This window comes from Pogona vitticeps, chromosome 1 (assembly GCF_051106095.1).
Source record: "Pogona vitticeps strain Pit_001003342236 chromosome 1, PviZW2.1, whole genome shotgun sequence".
Classification (NCBI taxonomy): domain Eukaryota; kingdom Metazoa; phylum Chordata; class Lepidosauria; order Squamata; family Agamidae; genus Pogona; species Pogona vitticeps.
Window position 1 is genome coordinate 20,103,825 of NC_135783.1, and position 23,612 is coordinate 20,127,436.

The 23,612-nt window shown below is 39.8% G+C and overlaps 1 protein-coding gene across 1 annotated transcript; it reads left to right on the top strand.

The window, feature by feature from the left end:
• Window positions 1-2,526: 2,526 nt before the first annotated feature.
• On the top strand, window positions 2,527-14,107 carry LOC144585747 (ribosomal RNA processing protein 36 homolog). Its single transcript, XM_078382896.1, has 6 exons — window positions 2,527-3,263; window positions 10,934-11,000; window positions 11,314-11,418; window positions 11,519-11,593; window positions 11,893-12,010; window positions 13,434-14,107. Exons 1-6 carry the CDS (start codon window positions 3,079-3,081, stop codon window positions 13,571-13,573), a joined length of 690 nt encoding a protein of 229 aa, XP_078239022.1. The 5' UTR covers window positions 2,527-3,078; the 3' UTR covers window positions 13,574-14,107.
• The last annotated feature ends 9,505 nt before the right edge of the window (window positions 14,108-23,612 follow it).

Consider the following 23,612-nt stretch of genomic DNA (forward strand, 5'->3'; position numbering starts at 1 on the left):
TCATATCCTCTGCTGGCCTATCCAGGGCACCTCTAGATGAAATGATGTTTTGGGATGGTTAGTGTCAGGAAGGATTTCGATGATCAATAATACGTTTGGCATGTGGAAGACTGATATTAGTACAGTAGTATTAATGTTCAAACAAAGAAGACAAAGGGCAGTGCCTCAGTGTTCTAAATGTACATAAAGCAAGAAAAAGCAAATGGCTTATTTTTAGCTTAAAACATAACTGTCAGTCAGATCTCATCCTTCAGTGGTTCCTCCAGTCACACCTTTTCTTTGACACCTTTGGCTTAATTTCTCAACAGGGCTGAAAAGATCCCAAGAACGTGTAAATGCATTTGTCCCTAATGTCATCCTTTGAATATTTGAGTGGCTCATGGCTCCGCATGACAAGATCAGCATTTGTAAAAGGGTGCTTTTGAGTCCACTGGAGAGGGCTTTCTTCTGTCTGTCTCCCAGACTTTGGAATGCACTTTTTCCTCCTTGCAATTAATTGTTAGTCTCACTGCTTTCAAGAAGAAATGTGTCACTTTCACTTTTTAAACTAGTCTGTTGTAATGGCTCTATTATTTTATTCATTTTTAGTTATTTTTTGTGTGTGACTGCCTTGAATTTCGTATGTGTGTAAATGTGGGATAAAAATGTAATACATGAATATAATAATAAATAAATAAAGCCCAAAGTCTCTCGATTAAGCATGTTAGTTCAAATGCCATTGTTGACCACCTTCTGCCTTTTTGAACACTCTAAGGTGCTGCTTTTAGGCCACAGTCTTCTCTTAAGGTGGAGGTAGATCCTCGTTCAATGGCTCCATACATTATTTGTAAGCAGAAGGTCTCAGACTTAATCCTTGGCATCTGCTGTCGAAAGAAAGGAAATCACCACCAGTACAAGGAACCCCATCATGAGACAGGCTAGTCTGAGCAGATGGGTATTTGCTAGTTGGATGAAATGATGTAAGGGAATTTCATGCACTTCTGTAATTACTTGCCTCTCCTGTACTTGCCATAATTCTTGCTGTCTGCCCCACTGTGTCACACACATTGTGGTAAGGATTGATTGATTAACACAATACAATAACCACCGTTAAAAAACCCATAAGAACAATGCTAAAAAAATACATAACAGTATTAAAAACCACCATCAGTTTTTTCTATGGAATATTTTTTAAATGTTTTAATTCATTAAAAAAACAACTTATCACTTGAAAGCCTGCTTAAGAAGGAAAGTCTTTGCCTAACAGCAGAAGGAAAGAGGAAAGATGCATTTTCTTGCATCCTCAGAAAATGAAGGAAAATGGAGGTGCTTTGACTGAGAGAAGGGCCTCCTCAAAAGGTCTTAAAACCTCAGGATTGATTTTACTTGTTCACGTTCCGTCTAGAAAGCATGTATGTTGGTGGTGCTGTGATGGTTTGGACCCTTGTAAAAAAGGCAATTACATGCCAGAAAGTGCTAAGGAAGGCACTCTTTAGAAACAGCTGTATTCTAGGCATAAATCATAAAGTTGATGGGGTGCTAGAGAGGCTTTTTCTGAATCCTCAGAGCACTGTCTGTATTACAAAGCAATCTGTAGCAATGTGGAAAATTAAGACTGAGAAACCCCTTGGATCATAAAGCATAAGGAAAATTCGTGTTGCTGTGATGTTTCTGGAGTCAAGCAGTCAGTTACACATTTTCAGTATAACAGGCACAGAACGATGATGTTGAATTAAGCGGAGAATTTCTGTGACATTTCACATTCTCTCTGCAACCTACATTTGAACCCACAAGCAAGTTCAAACATGTTTATGAATAATCTAGCCCATTTCTTTCCTTTTTTCCTCTTCTTCCTTTTCCATCTTGGACTCTGTAATTAATTCAGATTTTACCTTTAGTTTATTTTTTATGTTTTATGTAAACTGCCCAGAGTAGACATGTTCTAGATGGTGGTATAGAAGTTAAAGAAATAAAGAAATAAAGAAATAAAGAAATAAATCTGGCCTTTCTCAACAGATTACTCAAACCCACCCATAAGCTCAAACATAGGTTGCAGAAACAATATGACATGTCATAGAAATCTTCCCCCTAATTGATGATATACTGCCAAGTCAACAATGTTGGCTGGCTTTTTTGATATGAGTAGGGAATTAAACTCCCAACCCAGGAGCTCAAATGGACTATGATGTCCAGTCAACCAAGAAGTTCAGTGATCCCAGTGGCTTCTCCTTTGAGGCACAGTGGAGCGTCATATATCCCATTTTTCTTTGACTTGGGGTGTGCTCATCCTGCCATTACATTTGCTAAAGAATACCTTGGAGTCCCTCTTCTACTATTTCTGCCATATGTAAAAGCACTAAATAGCGTATTTTTTGGAAACTGTATGTACTAAGCAACATTTTTTTCTGTTTATGTTATTGACTGATGTACAAGCCAAAACTGATTAAGCTTGACTGGTATGGAAATGTTCTTATTTCATTTAGTTATGCACTTCTAGCTAGGCACTAAAAGATAGTAATGATGGTACCAAGCAAATGAGCAGGGAGGGAGGCAGAAGCTGAGTAATCAGGAGACTGCCAGAGAAAAGCCTGTGTCAGGCTACAGAATCCCAGTACACAAGTGTCCCCTTAACACATTCACTAGGAGCAGCTTCCTTATGGTGTTGTCTAATACAGCTGTGATAGGAATGCTAGAGGTGTGTGCTTAGGACTTTCACATGGATCTTTTGCTCCTGATAAGACATCAGTTGGTTGAGAAAGCCCACATATTCTGTGGACACAGTGGTGGCCCCAGCATACATGCCACAACCACATTCAATAGCAGCACAACTTGGTACTTGTTTGAAGAGACCGTGAGATGAAAGGTACTGCATGCGATTGCGTGAATGGATTTGGGCAGGGATGTGGAATTACTGTCAGAAGTTGAAAGAAAGGGTATTACAATGGCTGTCTAGGCCAGGGGTGTGTGTTTTTGTGTCAGTAGACAGCAGGGAAGCAGTTCAGCTTCCTTAGCAGTTTGAAAGCAGAAGATAGTGCTGCGTTTGATGTGTCATTTACACTAAGAGACAAAGGAAGTTTATGGTTATTCAGAGACTAATGTATGTGCATTGGTGGGTGGTTGTGTTTTCTTTGCCTTTCTGCTACAGAGTTGTCTTCAGTGCCTTTTGAGGAGCTTCTGCAGTTGAGAAACCAAGTTGGAACCAAGGTGTATCATCAAATGGCTACTGGGAAGAGATCGTCAAATGTAAAAATAGCAGAGAAGAGACAGTGTCCAAGCAAACATAGGTAAAAATTCTTCTCCTGATGATTATCTCTAAAGTAAAAACCATGTTAGCATTGGTCAAATCTGAAATCTTGTGGATCCCTACTGGAAAATAATCGTTTTTGAACTCCACTGGACTTAACCTCCAAGTAAGCTTGCTTAGGAATGAATGAGTGCAGAGCTTAAAGCATGGCTTCAATCCATATAAGTGTCATGCCCAAGGTAATATGAGCAGACATTTACTCTTCCATTTCATCAGTTCTCCCTTGTCTGTTTCCTGCTTTCGACTAGAAACATCTCTCCTCTCAGCTGAATTAATATCTTTTGCTGTTCACCTTCTTTCTACCTGAGGCTCTTGCTGGGTTTTCCAGGCAATGAACGCCATAAGCTTCTGAAAATGCCTCTCCTGTTATGGATTACTTATTTCTATTTTTAACTCTTCAAAGCCTTTGAAGAGATGCTTTTGTACAAAGACTCCACTGCAGCTGAAACCAAATCTGGTGGGGTATGTGAATGTTTGCTCATTTCTTTTTTTTAAAGAACCATATTGACCTCAAGGGAGCATTCCCCAAATTCTGCTTTGTTGAGTGCTGCATTCTAGAACGGAATTAGATTCAGGAACAACACAGCATAGCTTTTTGTTTGATTGATTTAAATGAATTGAGTGGGACTTATAAAGTCTTCTACATGCAAGTTGCAACTCACTGTGTTATAGAAGTGAAAGTAAAGAAATATGCAGAGCCTGGCTAGTATGAGAATTCCATTGGGGAGGGGATCTGGAATGCCTAGGCCTGCTCCCACATGACTGTGGTGGATTCCCTGTGCTCCTCCACTCCCCTCTGTAGGAAGCAGGATCCTATTTTTTTGTCTTATAATATAGCAGAAGAACAGAGTAGGGAACTGGATTCTTGGCAACAGCAAGAAAATAGTGTCCTTTTACTATTCCCCAAGGGATGTAAACACAACAGGTTTTGTCATTGGATTTGTCTTTGGATCAGGAACTAGTAGTTCTGCCAGTAAGATTTCACATAACTGTTATGACTTCTGTTCATAGTTTCTCACTCTTCAGTATGGTTTGTAAATGTCAGTGGTATTTTGATTAATTTAGATAGTAGAGGAGACAGAAATGCAGACAGAGCATCCTAATTCCTCCTCAGTCACCTCCCTGCAGCTCTGCACATTTACTGAGTCTTTCAACCTGAAAAGAAGTCCAGTTGCCGTGACTCAGCTTCCAAATACTGTAACCTCACGTGGTTATCATGTCATCCATCACAGATAAACTGTTATGACTGTTACGACGGTTCTTTCAGGTGCTGTCTTAAGCTATTTAATAAAGCCCCCCATAAACGCCATCTGACATCTCACTGGCTGTCAGTCAAGAAGTCAAAACGTGCTCATGACAGTTAATCACAACAGTTGACTTCATCCCTCATAACTGTGTTTGTTTCTAAATCTTCATCCTCAGTTCTGCCAGGCTAGGTTTTAACAGAGCCATCTCTTTCTGTTTCTTCCCTTTTTTGTTGTTCTGAGAGATTACAAAACAAAGCTATAATTTGTTCAAAGAGAGAATTGTGTTTTTTAAAGGTACTGCCAAATGGAATAGGGGTATCATATCATCACACTGCTGAAGGATTTATATAATATCTTTAAAATTTTAAAAGTAAACATTGTTGGGGTCCCATCAAGAGAGTGAAAGAGATCAAAAGGATGACATGATGACTCTAGTAGACCAGTATGTTGGAGAAAGAGTGAAGCATTTCCATGTGAGTGTTGATAATATTTCAAAGGCTGGTCTAGAAGTAGGGTTTATGCTGTACGCACATACCTAGTGAGTTAACAGATACAGCACTTTACTCCTTTATGTAGTTCAATTTCAGGCTTCAATCTACAAGTTCTTGTCAGTGATTTGATTAATCATCATCATCTTCTTCTAAGAACTGCAGAGCTGGAAGGAATTTATGGGTCATCAAGTCCACCCTGTCAAGGAGATAGAATGGAGAATTGAACTCCCAACCTCTTGCTCTGCATCCAGATGCCTGAACCACTGAGCTATTGATTAACTAGAATAACAATTTTGAGTAGTCCTTTTGTTAAAGTTGAATTAGTGGAATTCAGTGTGGAATTCAGAAAAAGAAAAAAAGACTTTTATATCTTAACTGTATCTCAAACTGATTTTCCAGCCCACAGTGGGAAAATAAATACTCTTCTTTAAAAAAAAAAATCATTAATCCTAAGTATTAAGTCCCTTGATTCTTTAAGTTTATATATTGTAAACTGTTCACAAGAAATCATGAACAGTTTACAGATACAAATTTGAAAAAAACAAAAATACAAATGCCAACAAAACTATGTAATTTAAATCCTCAGTTGGCTGGTTCCTCTTTCAACCAATAGCCAGATAAGTGCTTTATGCACTTATCTAAAGGACCCAAACACCTTAAATAACCAGAGAAGCTGAATGGTGGAAGATTCCAGAAGCAAGCTTTGCCTTGCAACGTGGCATAGCATTTGTAAAAAATAAATAAATAAAACCAGAGGATGCCATACTCAAGAAGACACTTGCTCAGACCATGACTCCCCAGGTGTGGCCCATAGACAGGACCACGAGGAGGGGACAGGTGTTCCAACATGTACAGTGAAATAATTGGTTGGTGGGCATTCGAGACCATTTGAAAGATGAAACCTTTCAGATATTATATAACAGATCAGGAAGTAAAAAACCTAATATAAAGATCATGCTAATCCCCTTAGGGATTTCCGTTTCTGTCTGGAGAGTAGCTTTCTGAAATAGAGAGCATCTTTTATCCATAAACCCTGGATTTACAATTTCTCTTTGCAAAAGTTGTCTTCCATATGCAGTGAGTGACAAAAATATATACAGCAGTTTTGTTCTTCCCCCTCTGTGTTTGTTCTAATGTCTGAATATGGCTAATGATAGTGTTTTATAATAAGATGTAATATTGAAGAGAGGTAGTTAGTAGTAGGTAAAAAAGGCTAAACTAGATACATTATCTGAATGTTTGCTTTGCACCACTTTACTGTAGTACTTAATTAGTTTTGTCTTTTATATGTTGTTTTTCCACTAATAAACCCAAAGCAGTTAAAACAATTAAAAGGCACAAAGAGATTAGAAGGAAAATCCGCCTTCTGTAAGCCAAGAGTGGTATTTGGTTTCCTTCAGCCCCTGTTTATCTCTCACTTTTTGTATAGAAAGCATTGTATAACTTTATAAACTAGAGAAAGCACACAAATGCAGACTTTGCTAAAGTTTGTATTTGTAGGCTTTCTACAGTTTATAAGCATGGGCTTTCTACATTTATAAACAATACTAAACCATGCTTACGTTTTTTAACATCAGATTACAGATTATTCTTTCTAAGAGAGAGGAGTTCTTACATTTTTCTTCAGATAATTAAATAAATCTTGGCATTTGGGGTAGAACTTGGAAGAGTTAACTTTTTTGGTTGTCAGAATCCTCCAGCGAAGAAGTACTTTAAACATGACTGGGAAGGCATCCCATAAAATGAAGGCACTGCCCCCAGACTCTTCCCCTTGACCTGGCTAGAGAGGAGTTCAAAACAGGACTCTTCTCTTTTGATATTCAGCAGTCCAAAAATCTCACAAGGGGGAAGAGTATTTCTTTGAAAATGGAAGGGTAATTCCATTTTTTCCCAGTGGCCCTAGAAACTGATAGATAATATGGATCTTACTTATTAATCTCAATAATTTCTCATTAATAAACAGTCTTGTCACAGTTTTCAACTATTTTTCAAAGGAAGCCCCAGACACAATACAATGTAGCACCCAATCCTAGAGTTTACCACTGCCTAGATCGGGGTGGTCTAAATATAGCCAGAGTGTTGTATGTAGACTCACAGCTATTTTTTCAGCTTCTGTGCTTCTCTGAGCCCCCCATTCCTATAAGCCTCCAGGGTTCATAACTTTGGGCACAGCTATTTTTTCACCTTTTGGGAGCTGATGTGACTCTTGGTAGATGCTAGGTTTCCAGATCCTCTGGCATTGCATACTCTGGTCTAGTGGTTTCCCTATCCTTCAGTGTGTACTTGCAGTTGTTAAATCAAGCCCTGATATTAAAAGCTTCTGAATAATTATGGTATTTCTGTACTGTCTTAATGAAATTCAGCAAGTCAATGTCACCAAATTTAAAAAATACAATAATGTAAGAAAATTAAATAGTGGAGACCAGTCCCAACTCCAGTAGGCGTGCATTCCAGAGGTTGGGGGAACTCTGATTCTAAATATCCGAAGCACCTTGAAGTGGGTCAATTTCAGAATTATGCAGATGTCTTCCCCCATTAGTCTAAGGATTTTCCATCCTAAATATGTGATTTACCTGCCTTTAGGTTTTGAGATGGAAATATGCAGCTTGTATTGTAGGAGTCTTAAAATAATCTCTGTTGGGTAATGTTTTAAATAATTATTTATTTTATTTATTCATTTCCCTGCCTTTCTCCTTAGAAAAAAACCAAGGTTGCTTACATGATTAAAATACAGTATGTAAAGCTAGTAACAGTGAGTGTACAATACTGAAAGGATCAAACAAATATAACACTAAAAATGGTAAACAAAGGCAACACCAAAACATATTCAAAGCAGTAAAGTACAGCAGTACATTAAACTAACCCTACTCAGGCATCACTAAGGGAAATGCTTGCAGAGAAAGGCCTCCACCTGCTTACAGAAGGACAGTAATGATGGTGCCAGCCTGGCTTTCTGTGGGTGCCAACGTCTGAGAGCAGCAACAGAGAAGGTCCTCTCCTGTGTCCCCACCAAATGCAACTATGAAGGTGCTATGGGGCTGATAGAAAAGCCTCTCCTGATAATCTTAACACCTGGGCAGGCTCATAAAGGGAGAGGTAGTTCTTGAGATAGCTTGGGACCAAGACATTTAGAGCTTTATGGGTTAGAACCAGCACTTTGATTGTGGCCGGAACTGGATTGGCAGCCAGTGGAGCTGCTGTAACAAGGTGTGATGTGATCTCTGTGACCAGCCCCAGTTAGCAGTTTGGCTGCCACATAATGTAAGCAAAGAAGCATCATTAATAAACTGTAATATGCAAGTGAAGATTAAGGAGCAGCTTTTCAACAAAAAATCTTTTCTGCAAAATTTGATCATATTATTTTTATATATATAAAAAACTTTAATCCATCACCTTTAGTCAGAGTATTGTAGTTTTAATGAGTTGCAGTTTTTTGCCTCCAATTCTAAGAGGAGCAAAGCCTTCCTAAAAGGTAATGAATGCAGATGGAGAAGGGGCAGCATGATGAAAGACTTAATTAGATGCACATAGTCTGGAAGCCTTTTTTATTAGCCATCTTTTTCCTGTTATACACATGAAGATACTAATTAATTTGCTTTACAGATTGCAATCACACAGGACAGCCATTCTATCAGAATCCATCTGCACCAATGGAATTAAAATACTTCCTTTAGTTTCTATATTTATTCACTGTCATCTGCATGTTAGCAAAGTAACTGATGAGTATGTGGATGCACTAGAAGCCAAAACAACAGTGTGGTTTATCCCCTTGCGTTCCCACAGATTGGGGGAACCAAACCAATAAAACATAATTTATTGTGGAGCTGATAGTGATGAAACGAGTGGCATGGAGACCAGAGCAATGCTGGCAGAAAACTCAGAGTGGGTCTAATCAGAAGCTGGTTAGAATCAGTTGGAAGGCTGACTCTTTGGCAGGGATGGTAGTAAAATTCTTCTCTGCCACCACTGCCTCTGCACAGAAGTGTCCAGCAGAGCTGTCTCAAGTGTTTAAGGTGTTCAGCATCACTAGTATGCTGATGACACCCTACTTCATTTCCTCCCAAATCCGAACAGCTGTTTTGATTCTTAACAGATGTTTCATGTCAATAATGGATGGGATGAGGCCAAATAAACTGAAACTTAATTCAGACAAGACTTGGATGTCCAGGTCTTGGTAGTGGCCAAGAATTGCATTTGCACAGTTAAAATTAATGTGCCAGCAGGCATAATAAGCAACTGATAGCCAAGGAAGCATTTTACAGATGGGTTGGTTGGGGTGCCATTCCTTTCATCTTTTTATGTGCTTTTAAATTGCTTTATTCAATAATTTTATTACATAATATGCTTTGTTGTAAGCCGCCTAGAGTGGTCGAAATGACTAGATAGGTGGGGTATAAATGCAATAAATAAATAAATAAATAAAAATTAATATCGTAATTTTTTGTATTTTGACTGTCTGGACCATTGTCTTTTTAAAATTTTGTAATCTGCCTTGAGTCCCTTATTGAGAGAAAGGCAAGGTATAAATTTAATAAATGGATGGATGAATAGTGGAGAGGGCAAGTTCCATGCAGTAATGTGTAAAACTCTCAGTCCTAATTCTGTTGCATTTCCTTGAATGCATTGTCCTTTCCTTTCTTCCTATCAGATTGTAAGAATTTGTTTTCATTTCTTATTTTTCTCAGTCCATGCATTTTTGCAGGTATTTCCTCATTGACTAAAGTGTGCTTGTACTTTTCAGCGGTATACGTCTTTAACCATTTGGATTATTTTCAGTGTATGCATGAGTTTATTTTTATTTCTCTAAAATGTACCACAAGATTCTCAATATGCAAAATTCCACGGGAGGTATACTTTTGTCTCACAGTGAGTGCAAAATGAATAGCTAGCTCAAGAATCTTGACTTCATTGACATTGTTTTGCATCCTTAAGTCCAAAAGGAGGCTGCAAAAGGTAAAGACCTCCTGTAGAAAAAATAATTGAAGCTATCTCTCAACTTCTTTCATTCCCCAAACGGAGACTGCTTAGGGCTTTGTCTGCATGCTTGTTAATGTTGGCAGCAGAGAACTATGGATGGGTGTAGATCCCAAGATAGCTGATTAGCCAAGCATTGATCTGAAGAGAAGCAAGCAACTGTTGGTTGCTTTTCTCCAGGTGAACTCTTAGTAGGAGATACAGGATATCTTCCTATTAAGGGAGGAGGAATGGCCCATTAAATTACCTTGTGTGCATTTATTTATTTATAATAGTTTCACCCCTCTTTTCCCCATAAAAGGATCCAAGGTGTCTTACCAATTTTTTTAAAAAAATAGCTAAAAACAATAAATTGTTCAAATATTGCTATGCTGTCGACATTTATCATTGTTATGAGATGTGTTTTTCCCGCTAATATGACTTATTGGGACCCCTTTCCTCTCTGTAATTCTAAACTCTGTAATTCTTAACATTTCTCTTAGGAGAGTTATCAGTGTGTGTTGCTTAGAGGCCATGTTTTTTTTTTTGAGACCCTAGGAAAACATGGGAACTCAGAAACCATCATTGATGGGCTGAGGTGACTCATTTTTATCCCTCTTCCCCACAATGTACTTACAGGTACAAGGAATATATTACATCTGTAGGTGGGCAGGAACAAAAAAGGATAGGTCTTTAAGTGTTGGGATAGTGCTAGTGCTAAAGAAGATACATGGAGAATTGAGTTTCTTTGTGCAAATATCCTGTGGCATTCATGGTCCTCTAGGAATCTGAGCAGTATTTTGAATAAAGGCAAAGATGGCAAAATGGAAGTAAATCTCCCATGATCTCATTCATGTGACTCTCGCATTTTGTGAGATAGCTCAAGGGAATCAAGCCACCCAATAGCACAAATTTCCCCATCTACACTATCCAAGAGTGTTTTTCCCCCTGTCTTACAGGCCTTTGGAAATTTCAGCCAAGATGCCAGTCTCCTTTCTGCGACAAGTAGTCCCAGTTAAAAAGAAGGTAAGTACTCTTGGATCCGCGAGCAAAGATAGAAAATTGAATAATTTGGAGGAGTAAGATGTGGAAATGTGCTTGGAAGGAAAGAATCGGATAGATGTTGTGTGACGCTGGAAAAGTGGGCTTACTTAGGAAGCTCTGCAGAGTGCAGTGCTGCTGGAGATGAGATGGGGAAAATACCAGGTAGTGTGACTACAATGGTATGGATTCAGTTACTCTTGCTTATAAAAGGTGGGTGCCCTAGATTCCTAGATGGAAGAAGCTGCTTCTGTTGCCACTCAGTTGTTTATGTTTACTTCCTTTTCATGCTCCACAGGTGCCTCGAGACCCACGCTTCGATGACCTATCTGGGGAATATAAGCCAGAAGTGTTTGAGAAGACCTATGGTTTCTTGAATGACATCAGGAAGAAAGAGAAAGAGGTAATGCTGCAAATAACCTGTTTCTGAGTATCTTGAGTCCCAGGTTTGAAAGCTGATGTCCCTGGAGAGTGAGTTAGTACCTTACTCTATCTTCCTGCAGATAGTTCAGAAGCAACTGAAGAAAAGTCGAAATACAGACCAGAAAAATAAGTTGGAACAGCTTCTTAAGCGAATGGTGAGTTGGTAATTAAATTGAATCAGCTTATTTCCCTAGAGTGCTGTCTTCTGAAGATGCTGGCCACAGAAAACAGCGAAACGTTAGGAAGAACAACCTTCAGAACACGGCCAAAGAGTCCGAAAAACCCACAACAACCATTATTTCCCTATCTTTGTGGTGTGGAAGATAGGGAAGCCAAAGGTTAGAACAGCCATCAAGCAGAAAGCTTCAGTGAGAGAAATGAGGTGGGAAGGAAGAGAATGTGTAATATTGGTCTGTTCTGGTATGTTTGCAACTTGCCTGTCTTTGCTTCTAAGACACAGCAGGAGGATTCACAGAGGAAATGCCAGAAAGAGAGAGAAAAGGACCTTGCCTTCAAGAGGCAGCAACGGGAATTGGCCAAGCAAGGAAAGAAGCCCTTCTACTTAAAGAAATGTAAGTTGCAGCTATGGACAGCCAGGCAGCAACTCACTGTTGGGGTTTTGATCATTGCATGTTACCAACATCGCATTAGTTTACATTGTCGGATAGAAGACCTGGGTGGATAACCCTCAGTGGGTACTGACTGGTGCTTTATTGCTTCAACAAAGTAACATATTGGTGTTGGTAGATATTTTCAAATAGGGCAGTCAGTATTTCAGTGAATACATAAATGCCAAAAAAAGAAAAGTACAGTGGTGCCTCACTTAGCGATTGCCTCGTTTAACGATGTATTCGCTTAGTGATGAGGTTTTAGGAGCAATCTTGCGCTCCGTTTAGCGATGTTTCCAATGGGGGAATTTCACATAGCGATGTTTGGGACCTTGCTTCGCTTAGCGATGACAGTTTAGGTCCTCCTGTTTCGCTTAGCGATGTTTTTGACAGCTCTGTTTTCACTATTTTTAAAAGGTGTTAAATTGTTTTAAAAGGGTTTAGAGTGCTTTAAATTGTTAGTGCACTTAATAAACCCTTTGTTAACCAAATTTGGCTTCGTTCTGACTCTTTTTGAATTTTTGGTGATTTTTTTCTCCCCCGTTGAAATGGGGGAACTGCGTTTTGCTAGCGATGTTTCCTGTGGCAATTTTCACTTAAGGACGGCAATCCGTTCCCATTGGAACGGATTATCCGGTTTTCAATGCATCTCTATGGGAAAACGCATTTTGCTTAGCGATGTTTTCCCATAGTGATGTTTTTTTCGGAACCAATTAAAATCATTAAGCGAGACACCACTGTAAGACCGTTATGCTTTGCTGTGGGCTGGGGTAATTTTTGTTTGTTTGTGAAGATAGCATTGTTATGTCCTTATTGTTCCACTGAAGTAATAGGTAACAGGTTACTTCATTGTTCGTAAAATCTTGTAGTACTGGACATCAGAGCAGTTGGGTTCCAGGGTCTGCCTTGCTATGACACTTGAACAGACCAGATGGAAGGATTCATTATGTAGACTAAGGAGAGCAGTAGCTATGCCTCAGGTTTTCTCAAGTGACTTTGGGCACCCAACAGTCTTGCTTTGACCTTCTTTATTTTCTATATGGTACACTTCTGTAGAGTAAAGGAGTGGTTTCTCTGTACTTGTTTGCTTGCCTGATATTTGGTATCCTGGTACCACCCCATTGAAAGGAGCCTTCCTGTGTTGTTCTTAAAGGATGAAGTTACTATTCACAGTAGGGGACATTGCGAAGTGAAAAGACCTGTCCCTTTAATTTCGGAGCATGCAGTCAAATCTGCTGATATCCCCGGGACCTTTTGTTATGGGACTTTATTGAAAGAGTGCATTAATAGGAGAGAGTGAGGAGTGGGAAAGCAACGGGAAGTGCTCTTGCCATTGTGAACCTTTCTGGCTTGACTAACAACCACCTCTTCTCTTTGTGCTCCGTAGCTGATAAGCAAAAATGGGAACTGGCTGAGAAGTACAAAGAACTGAAGAAGAGTGGGAAGCTGGAGAGCTTTTTGAGCAAGAAGAGGAAAAGGAATGCAGCGAAGGACAAAAAGAAGCTCCCTTTTAGAAAGAATGTGTAATTGCCGGCTGTAAGAAAAATTCTCTGGCTATGGCAGTTGTACAAGTAACAGTGTGGTGGCTGCAAGTCTGTTGCTCCTAGCAAACTGGCATCTAGTGGTCCAGGTTCCTGTGCTGCCAGGCAAGGAGGCTTCCAGTCCATTTAATAGATACAAGTCTCAGCAGGATTATGTTGTGAAGTTCCCAGCCTCACAAAACTCTGGAGCTTTCTGAGGGCTAAGTTCCACTTAGCATTGTTTGGGGATTGCTTTACTCATCCAATTTCTCAGAGCACAGAAAAGTCCTTTTGCTGTGACTGTATCAGCTCCTAACGACTGCAAGCAGTTTCTTAAAAACAAGGAAACAGCCTGCAATCCAGTTAGGATCTAAAGATTCTACCTACAGAGTTTCATTATGTGACCGTTTTCATCTGGTGTCGTTAGATAATATGTTTTGCAGCAACATTTTACTGAATGTAAAAAGTAAAATTATTATTTTAAATAAAACCAAATTTCTTTCATCTTTTGTTGAAAAGCAGAGGAGCATTTGAATCCATATGATTATATGCACAAGACTGGTTATTTCATTAGTTTGCAAATGATTTTTCCTGTTCCCTCATGCTTTTTGTTCCTCTCTGTTTTTTAGTATGGAAGCAACTCTTTAATTGGTAATTTTCAGACTGGCTTCATTCCAGACAAGCAGATCACTTTCAGGTTTTTATGTTGTGTTCCAAATTTTGTCAGCACATCAGATAGTTGCTGTGTCCTATTGTTTCGTGGAAAGAACCTTGTATTTTTCTCTGGACATATTCACAAAAATTAGAGGGAGTCACATTAGCATATATTCATTATTCTTGTTTTTAGCTGTTTGTATAGGTTTCTACATCTTAAATTACTGTTTGCTCCTTTTTAAGCTACCTTACAGTGGTGCCCCGCATAGCGACGATAATCTGTGCCGAAAAAATCGTCGCTATCCGGATTCGTCGCTATGCGGGGGGAAAACCGCATAGGAATTCATTAAAACACGTTTAATGCGTTCCTATGGGGGGAAACCTCACCGCTATGTGGAAATCATCTATCTGGCTGCCATTTTCGCTGCCCAGTAAGCAAGGAAAGGGCGCGAAAACACTGCGGGCGGCCATTTTTTTCCCGGCGGCCATTTTGGAACCACCGATCAGCTGTTTTTAAAACATCGTTATGTAATAATTGGTAAGCGAAACGCTTACCAATCATCGCAAAGCGATGTTTTGCCATATAAAACATCGCAGTGCAATCGCTTTTGTGATCGCAAAAACCTCATCGCTATGCGAATTCATCGTTAAACGGGGCGCTCGTTAAGCAAGGCACCACTGTATATAAAATTAGATCAGTTCATATGACTTCAGGTAGGCTACTAGATTGATGAACAGGATAAAGGACAAAAATGGGAGTGACCTCACAGAAGCGGAAGACATCAAGAAGAGGTGGCAAGAATACAAAGAGGAATTACACCAGAAAGATTTGGATATCCTGGACAACCCAGATAGTGTGGTTGCTGACCTTGAGCCAGACATCCTGGCGAGTGAAGTCAAGTGGGCCTTAGAAAGCTTGGCTAACAACAAGGCCAGGGGAGGTGATGGCATTCCAGTCAAACTATTTAAAATCTTCAAAGATAACGCTGTTAAGGTGCTACACTCAATATGCCAGCAAGTTTGGAAAACTCAACAGTGGCCAGAGGATTGGAAAAGATCAGTCTACATCCCAGTCCTAAAGAAGGGCAGTGCCAAAGAATGCTCCAACTACTGTACAATTGCACTCATTTCACACGCTAGCAAGGTTATGCTCAAAATCCTACAAGGTACGCTTCAGCAGTATTTGGACTGAGAACTCCCAGAAGTACAAGCTGGATTCCAAAGGGGCAGAGGAACTAGAGAGCAAATTGCTAACATGTGCTGGATTATGGAGAAAGCCAGAGAGTTCCAGAAAAACTTCTGCTTCATTGACTATGCAAGAGCCTTTGACTGTGTGGACCACAGCAAACTATGGCAAGTCCTTAAAGAAATGGGAGTGCCTGACCACCTTATCTATCTCCCGAGAAACCTATACGTAGGACAGGAAGCAACAGTTAGAACTGGATATGGAACAATTGATTGGTTCAAAATTGGGAAAGGAGTACAACAAGGCTGTATATTGTCCCCCAGCTTATTTAACTTATATGCAGAGTATATCCTGCAAAAGGCTGGACTGGAGGAATCCCAAACCGGAATTAAGATTGCCGGAAGAAATATCAACAACCTCCAATATGCAGATGATACCACTCTGATGGCAGAAAGTGAGGAGGAACTAAGGAACCTTGTAATGAGGGTGAAAGAGGAGAGTGCAAAAAACGGTCTGAAGCTCAACATCAAAAAAACTAAGATCATGGCCACTGGTCCCATCACCTCCTGGCAAATAGAAGAGGAAGATATGGAGGTAGTGACAGATTTTACTTTCTTGGGCTCCATGATCACAGCAGATGGTGACAGCAGCCACGAAATTAAAAGACGCCTGCTTCTTGGGAGGAAAGTGATGACATCTTGAAAAGCAGAGACATCACCTTGCCAACAAAAAGTCTGAATAGTCAAAGTTATGGTTTTTCCTGTCATGATGCATGGAAGTAAGAGCTGGACCATAAAGGAAGCTGACTGCCGAAGAATTGATGCTTTTGAATTGTGGTGTTGGAGGAGACTCTTGAGAGTCCCCTGGACTGCAAGGAGAACAAACCTATCCATTCTGAAAGAAATCAACCCTGAGTGCTCACTGGAAGGACAGATCCTGAAGCTGAGGCTCCAGTACGTTTGCCATCTTATGAGAAGAGGAGACTCCCTGGAAAAGACCCTGATGTTGGGAAAGTGTGAGGGCAGGAGGAGAAGGGGACGACAGAGGATGAGATGGTTGGACAGTGTCATCAAAGCAACCAACATGAATTTGACCAAACTCTGGGAGGCAATGAAAGACAGGAGGGCCTGGCGTGCTCTGGTCCATGGGGTCACAAAGAGTCAGACACGACTAAATGACTAAACAACAACAGGCTACTAGATTATTTTACCAGGCCTCTTTTACTTTACGTCATTTATTCGGCTAGTCTGGGGATGTGAGAAATGAAAATGACATTGGGGAAATCCTGATCTTCATATTGTGGCTTTTAATTTTATTTATTTATTTATTTATTAGATTTCTATCCCGCTCATCTACTCTGGGCAGTTTGGTATTTTAGAGTGGGAAGGGATGGGCAAGATTGTTAATTGGGATATGCTACTGATCTCTGGGCAATTTCCGGTAGATCAGTAATAGCTCATATGCAGATCTCCTGAGGCTGTGTTTCTGGCATTCCCAGGTAAACTTTAAACGTTAGTGCTAAATAATGTTACCAGACTTTGGCAACAAATGCAGAAAATACCATTAAGACAAATCTAAAACTCCTTATGTGTCTTTTTGTGTTCTGCTGTGAAATGTTGGTGGCAAACTGAATAACAGATACCATAAGAAGAAACATTTTCTGATTGTTTTCGTGGCATTTCTCACTATGCTACTGAAATTTGACTGATCAGGGTAGGGGGCAGAATTGTCCCTTAGATCCGATAAAGATGCCTACCCTGCAGGGATTTTTTACTTGATTGACCATGTTTTCAGAAGCACTGTATCTATAATGTAGTTCTGCTTTGTTGATCTGTTGTTTTTCGTCTGACCATGGCTGGTGGAACATGGGATTCTGGGAGGAAAAAAAAAAGACCAGACAAAGTTGTCGTCCTGATCTAATTCATCCTCGTATATGGAGTTCTATTATGCCTTCCTTTTATCTTTTCTTCACCAGGCAAAATGTATCAAGTTCTCTGGAACATTTCCCAATGGCTTTAATCTTCCTTATTCATGTTGCTTGGCCTCACATGGATGGACTCCTGTTTGTCAGTGTCGTTCTTAAAATGTCGTACCCAGAACGGAACATGGTCTGGCCAGTGCAGAACAGAGTAGATTTATGATTATTAACATAAGAACAGACCTGATAGATGAAAGAGAGAGAAAAATCCATTTAGTGCAGCATTCAGCTTCCTGCAGTAGCCAACTGGGTACCTTCAAGTGAGGCCCACAAGTGGGGAATTAAAGCAACTGTTCGCTCTGACTGTTATGCATGCTCCCCCTGCAGTTGTTATTTAGTGGCATAAGGTCACCGAATGCCGCTTCTCTAACTTTACCAGCTATGACACAAACACTTATCATTCCGTAATGCATATTAAAAATTAGTTTTTAATAGGATTTCCCCTCAAGAGGCCAAATTTTGTGCTCAGTATCCCATACTGTGCTTGTACTGTATAGTCACAGGAGGTGCCAACAGTTTGTTTGTTTATTTATTTATTTACATTTGTATCCTGCCCTATTAGCAGCAAAGCCATTGCTCTGGGCAGGTAACAGAGCAAGATGAAAGGAACAGAACAACAATAATAAAATTTCACAAAGGCATCATGATAAACATGAGAATTTAAAGTAAATAGCATTAAATGACAATAACATTCCAAAAATGTAATAAAAGTCAGCCAGCTGAGAGAGGTACACAGACTTAAAATAGAACTAATCAAAAAGCAAAATTAATCTTAATCAAACAGTTGCTTGTTCTCCTAGTTTGGAGCACAGGAGAGGATTAAATTGGTTGCTGCTGCTGCTGCTGTTACAGTTATTAACTACACTTCTTAACTGAGTGGATTTGATTTAAATCAAATTTTTAAATAATTATTTAAATAAAACATTGGATTTTTGACCATTTAAATTATTGAAAATCATTTTTAAAATTTAAATCATGATTCAATTTGCAATTTAAATTGACTTGCTTTTTAAAAAAATCATTGGTTTTTATCCACCTTGCATCTTAATCAGTATTGGAGAGTTGGTTGTGTGCGTTGCACTACATGCAGTTTGATATCTCCACTTTTAGGCAAAGGAGAAGTTTCCAGTAAGTACCCAAATGCAGCTTGTACATGAAATTGGTTTTCAACAATTAACAATATAATAACCAGCTATAGATGCTGATGTTTTGCAGGAGGCATATGTACTGGCTGAGCACAATTCTTCTTCTGAGTAGTTGTGCTGATTCTTGTGCTAAGCCATGATGATCTGACCACAGAAACGTAATGCAAATGTTCCTGGCCTATTGCTGCCACTTGGTTTATGTAAAATGATTTGATTCATGTATGTGTTCATCCATAAGTGATTGGTCATCCTCAGTACTGACCATTAAACAAAGGTTTTGTTGCATACATGGAATAATTTAAATGGAGTCGGAAATGCTGACACTCTTCCATGCATTTCTGATTCCTAGTATGAAGTCCATTTCTTGTACCAAAAATGAAAGGTCTACTGGCATGTTAAAGACAGACATAGTTATCTGGCATAAGCTAGTTATGATCATTACCATCATGATCATTATTATTTATGTTCTGTCAAGTCAGTTAGGGATCCGTAAATCACTTCTGAGTATTTTTCCCTAGAAAATCCTGGAAAGATGAATATAAGTCACCTTTCTAGTGGCACTCAGGGACTATGCAGCTTGTCCAAGGCTGTGCAGGTGGCAAATGAAACTGGTTAGTCCTTAAGGTGTCACTAGACTTGTTTTTGCTGCACCAGATGGCCATGGCTATGCTCCCGATAAATTCCTTGTACCAGATACCTATGGCCCGTAATGTGCTCAGAATGATAAATCTGCTTCTTTGTGCAATGAAGTGTGCCGTGGCTGAGGCCAGCCTTTTCTAGCATGGTGTCTTCCAGATGTGTTTGACTACAGCTGCTGTCATCTTGGTTGCAGATAATCAGAGGTGTTATCAAACACCTCTGGAGGGCTTCATGCTAGGAAAAGCAGGGTAAGGCTAGCCTGCTCCTGGGTAATTCTTGACAGATCAGCAGATGCTGAAGCAGCTCCTGCATCTATTTTATCGGGACAAAAGCGCTACGTCAGCATCCTTGTGTCCCCACCGATAGCAGTCCCAACAAGCCTGTGCAAGGAAAACAGAGATACGAGGCCAGTTTGTTTCTGTTTCCCCCTCACCATAAAACTTCCCTTTTGAATATATTTACAAAGTTAATGAGGAGTTTTATTTAGTGGGCCAAGTGTATTGAAGGAACGTGGGCTGCCTTGCAACGTACTCATGGAAATGAATGACCCAAATACAAGGAAGAAAGCTACTTTCTCAAATTAGTGGAAATCATAAAAGATTAAAACAGCAATTGGGAATAATAAAAAGCAATGAAAAGTAACCATGCCTGGGGGGGGGAAGAGGGGGGTTGAGAAGAAGGGGGATGTGTTGAAAAACTACCTTACATGGACAAGGGCAGGAATGGTGAATTAAATTCAAGGCTAGAGGCTTGGCTCTGTTTTAGTTTAGCCCTAACGGCATCCTTCATCGTCTGCCCCCTTTTTCCCTTCCAGATCTGGCAATGCCTCTTGAACATCTGCCAGTTCAATACCTTGGAGCTGAACTACTGGCTTAAATTGGATGCTGGGCAGCCAGCAATTCTGGAGGCGGGGGGAGAGAGAATAGGTCCCTGGCCTCTTAGGGAAAATGAAAAGCAATTCCATAAGCACAGTTATATGCAGTGTTGAGTTCAGCTCTTTCAAAACCACATCTTAACATTTTTGGCTATGCCTTTTTCTAGGCCCCCAAGAAATATACTGAATTTTAACCTCACTGAGATTTGAATAGCTTCAGAGCAGGAGAAAGGTTTTTGTTTGCAGCCAGTGGGAAAAGTCTCCCATTTCCTATCTTGGTTCAACAAGACCATTGGCACTGCCATCCCACCTAAGACTCTTGCTGTATTTTTCCTGTTCTCCAGATTCTTGGGGTGCTTCCAGCTAGAAAGCCACTACTGCTGCCAATCATTGCTGTTCCGCTAGAAATGAGTATAATTTTCTACTTCCCATAAGCAGTTCAGGACCACTATTGCCTTGTGTGTGTATCTCATAATGTTATTTCCACACAGTAAGTGTAATGTGTTCAAATTGGCAGTTCTAGCTTCTTGTTCTCATTGTGATCATGACTATCCTTTCTTCAGAAAGTTTAAAATTGATGTCCTCAACATCTTATTTTGTGTACTTTAAAAATGTATTATTAAGAATGCCAGCAGGAAGAGGAAAAGTACATAAAGTTGCACTGGGACAGTGCTGAATTTATGCTCAGTTTTTGCAACGCAGCTAGGAAACTTTCCTGCCTGGTTTTCTTGTTGTTGTTGTTGTTTAGTCGTTTAGTTGTGTCCGACTCTTCGTGACCCCATGGACCAGAGCACGCCAGGCCCTCCTATCTTCCACTGCCTCCCGGAGTTGAGTCAAATTCATGTTGGTCGCTTCGATGACACTGTCCAACCATCTCATCCTCTGTCGTCCCCTTCTCTGTATATGTTTTGCATATAGATTGAACAGATAAGGCTAATGGTAGCTTCTTGTCCACCAAACACATCAGGACAATCAAGTGCTGCAGCATACCATTTATTTCAGAACAACTGATAGTTTCTCATGATCTACACATTCAAAGCCTTTGCTATATTATAGCAAAAACTGGTCCTCTGAAATTCTTTGGTGCTCTTCAGTAGCCAGCGGATTTTTGCAATACGCTCTCAAGTGCCTCTTTTGGTTTTGAATCTAGCTTGAGCATCAGTGATTTCTCATTCCACACTTTGAGCATTACATTGCTTGCATGGGAAGTCAGAGTAATGGCCTTATATTTTCTTGCACTCCTTGGCCATCTCCTTCCTTGGGGATTGGAATGCCTATAGAACATTTTCACCCTCTGGACCATTGTTTTATTTTCATATTTGTTGTCATATTCTTGTTAGGATTTTGACAGATTTAGTCTTTGTGGCTTGAATAGTTAGTTCTACAGTGGACCTTCGACTTACAGACGGCTCGACTTACAGACTTTTCGAGTTACAGACTTCTGTGGCCACAAAATTTAGATTCGACTTTCAGCTGGAGAATCGACCTACAGACTGGAAAAAAACCCCAAAATGGAACAAAAATGGCCGGTTATGGGATTAATCGGTTTTCAATGCATTGTAGGTCAATGGAGACTCGACTTACAGACTTTTTGACCTACAGCCACCATTCCAATACGGATTAATTCCATAAGTAGAGAGTCCACTGTATGGGTATCTCATCTAGCCCTAGTAATTTTTCTTCCCAGTACTTTCAGAATAGCTTTCACTTCACTTTCAAGAATTGCAGGTTTTTCATCGTAGGATTCCTCTTCAAAGGAGTCTGCCATCCTTTTATAATTTCTATATTGGTCTTTCCTTCTCATTATTTTTTTCTGGTCCCTGTTGGTTATTCAGCATTTCTAATCTAGGCTTAAATTTCCCTTTGGTTTCTTTGATGTTCTGGAAGAGATCTCTTGTTTTCCTTTTTTGTTCTCTATTTCTTTGTACCAGTTCTCATTGTCTCTACATGACAGTTGCTGAAAAACTGCATTTAGGATTCTGACCCTATTCCTGTCACCTTTTACCATTGCGTCTTATGTGTCCTTTACAATTTTGTGTGTTCCGTCAATCATCCAACTAGGTCTTTATCTTTTTTTAACCAGAGGAATTGTATTTTTGCATTCTGCCTAATAATATCTTTAGTTTTGATCTGTAGTTTTTTGGTTTGTGATCAGCTGAATTTAGTAATGCAAATCTGTAAATTACGTGGAGTTTAAATTCATCAGGAATGTTGTTCAAATTAGATTTTGGCACTTTTAAAAGTACCACTGCTCCTGGTCTTGTTTTGACAGAGTGGATAGATACAGTTTTCCATCTCCTGCTTCCAATTACATAGTCTGTTTTATTTCTATAAGCACCCTCTGGTGATGCCCACGTGTTGTTGGCGTCACAGAACTATATGAGTTGTTCTCCTGCTTCACTTGTGATTAAAAGCGTGTCTTGCTTTGGTGTGTAATCAATTATCTTCTAGATACCTGCATAGAAGCTTTTAGTGTTATCTTCTTCAGCACCTGTAGTTGGAGCATAGATTTAAATGTTGGTTATGTTGATATGGGGAGGTGTCAAAACAAGGTTTTTTATTATTTTAAATTGATAGTGATAGTACTAGAATTTTAGGGAATTTGTGTTGTTTACACTTTATGGGGGGGAGGAAAGCTGTCAGCTACTTGAAACAAATGTTCCGGTTCATATCAGCGTGTGTTTACTGGCCCTAGATGTTTGAGTGTTATGGAATGCCCTTCTGTATCTAGGGAATTCCTGTGAACATGAGGTATTTTAATACACTGAAGTTCCCAAGGGATAAGGAAATACCACAAAGGTTAATGAATGCACTTTTTGAATTAATCCACCTTGGTTGAGGGTTAATGAATAAAACATATTTTCCTAACTCTTGAGGTTCCACATGCAGATTCAAATTGGATTTCATTAAATGTTTCCAGTTCCTGTTGTTCTCAGATTTTAGATTTTCACTGGCCCTGACACACTGAAATTGGTGTGTGAATATGAGAGAGAAAGAGAGAGAGAGAGAACTCTGTTGTATGCTAATAATAAGAACTCCACTGTTATTTGACCAGATGTTTCGGTGGTTCGGGTGGGGGAGTCAAATGCAGCAGTAGGAAAACACAAGCTTTTTAGAGCTGATCACAGTGTCTTTTAGACTCTCTGGAAATTTCTCTGAATGAGGCGGGAGGATTGCATAATACAATCCTCCTCAGGAAGCACCCTTGCTTTTAAAAGCATGCAAGAATCTTCCTGAGTGACTCACAAGCACCACAGAGAGCGACGTAGGATGTTGTCGTATGCTGAACCACACTCTTGGCCCACCCAGCTCAGCGGCCAGCAGGAATTGTATGATGTGACAGGGTGAAGGTTCTCCACAGACTGGCAGTGGAACACACATTCAACATGTTTATAGAGGGATGATAACTCAAAATAGGGGGAAGGCAGGTCTCCCCCATCCCCCGTCCTCAACGGGACCGACTGGTTCCAAGGGCCGGACCTGCATTAGGATGCACCTGGGATGGGAACATTCATATTTATTTATGAATACAAATATCCCCATCTCTACATGTAAGTAAAATGAAACCCA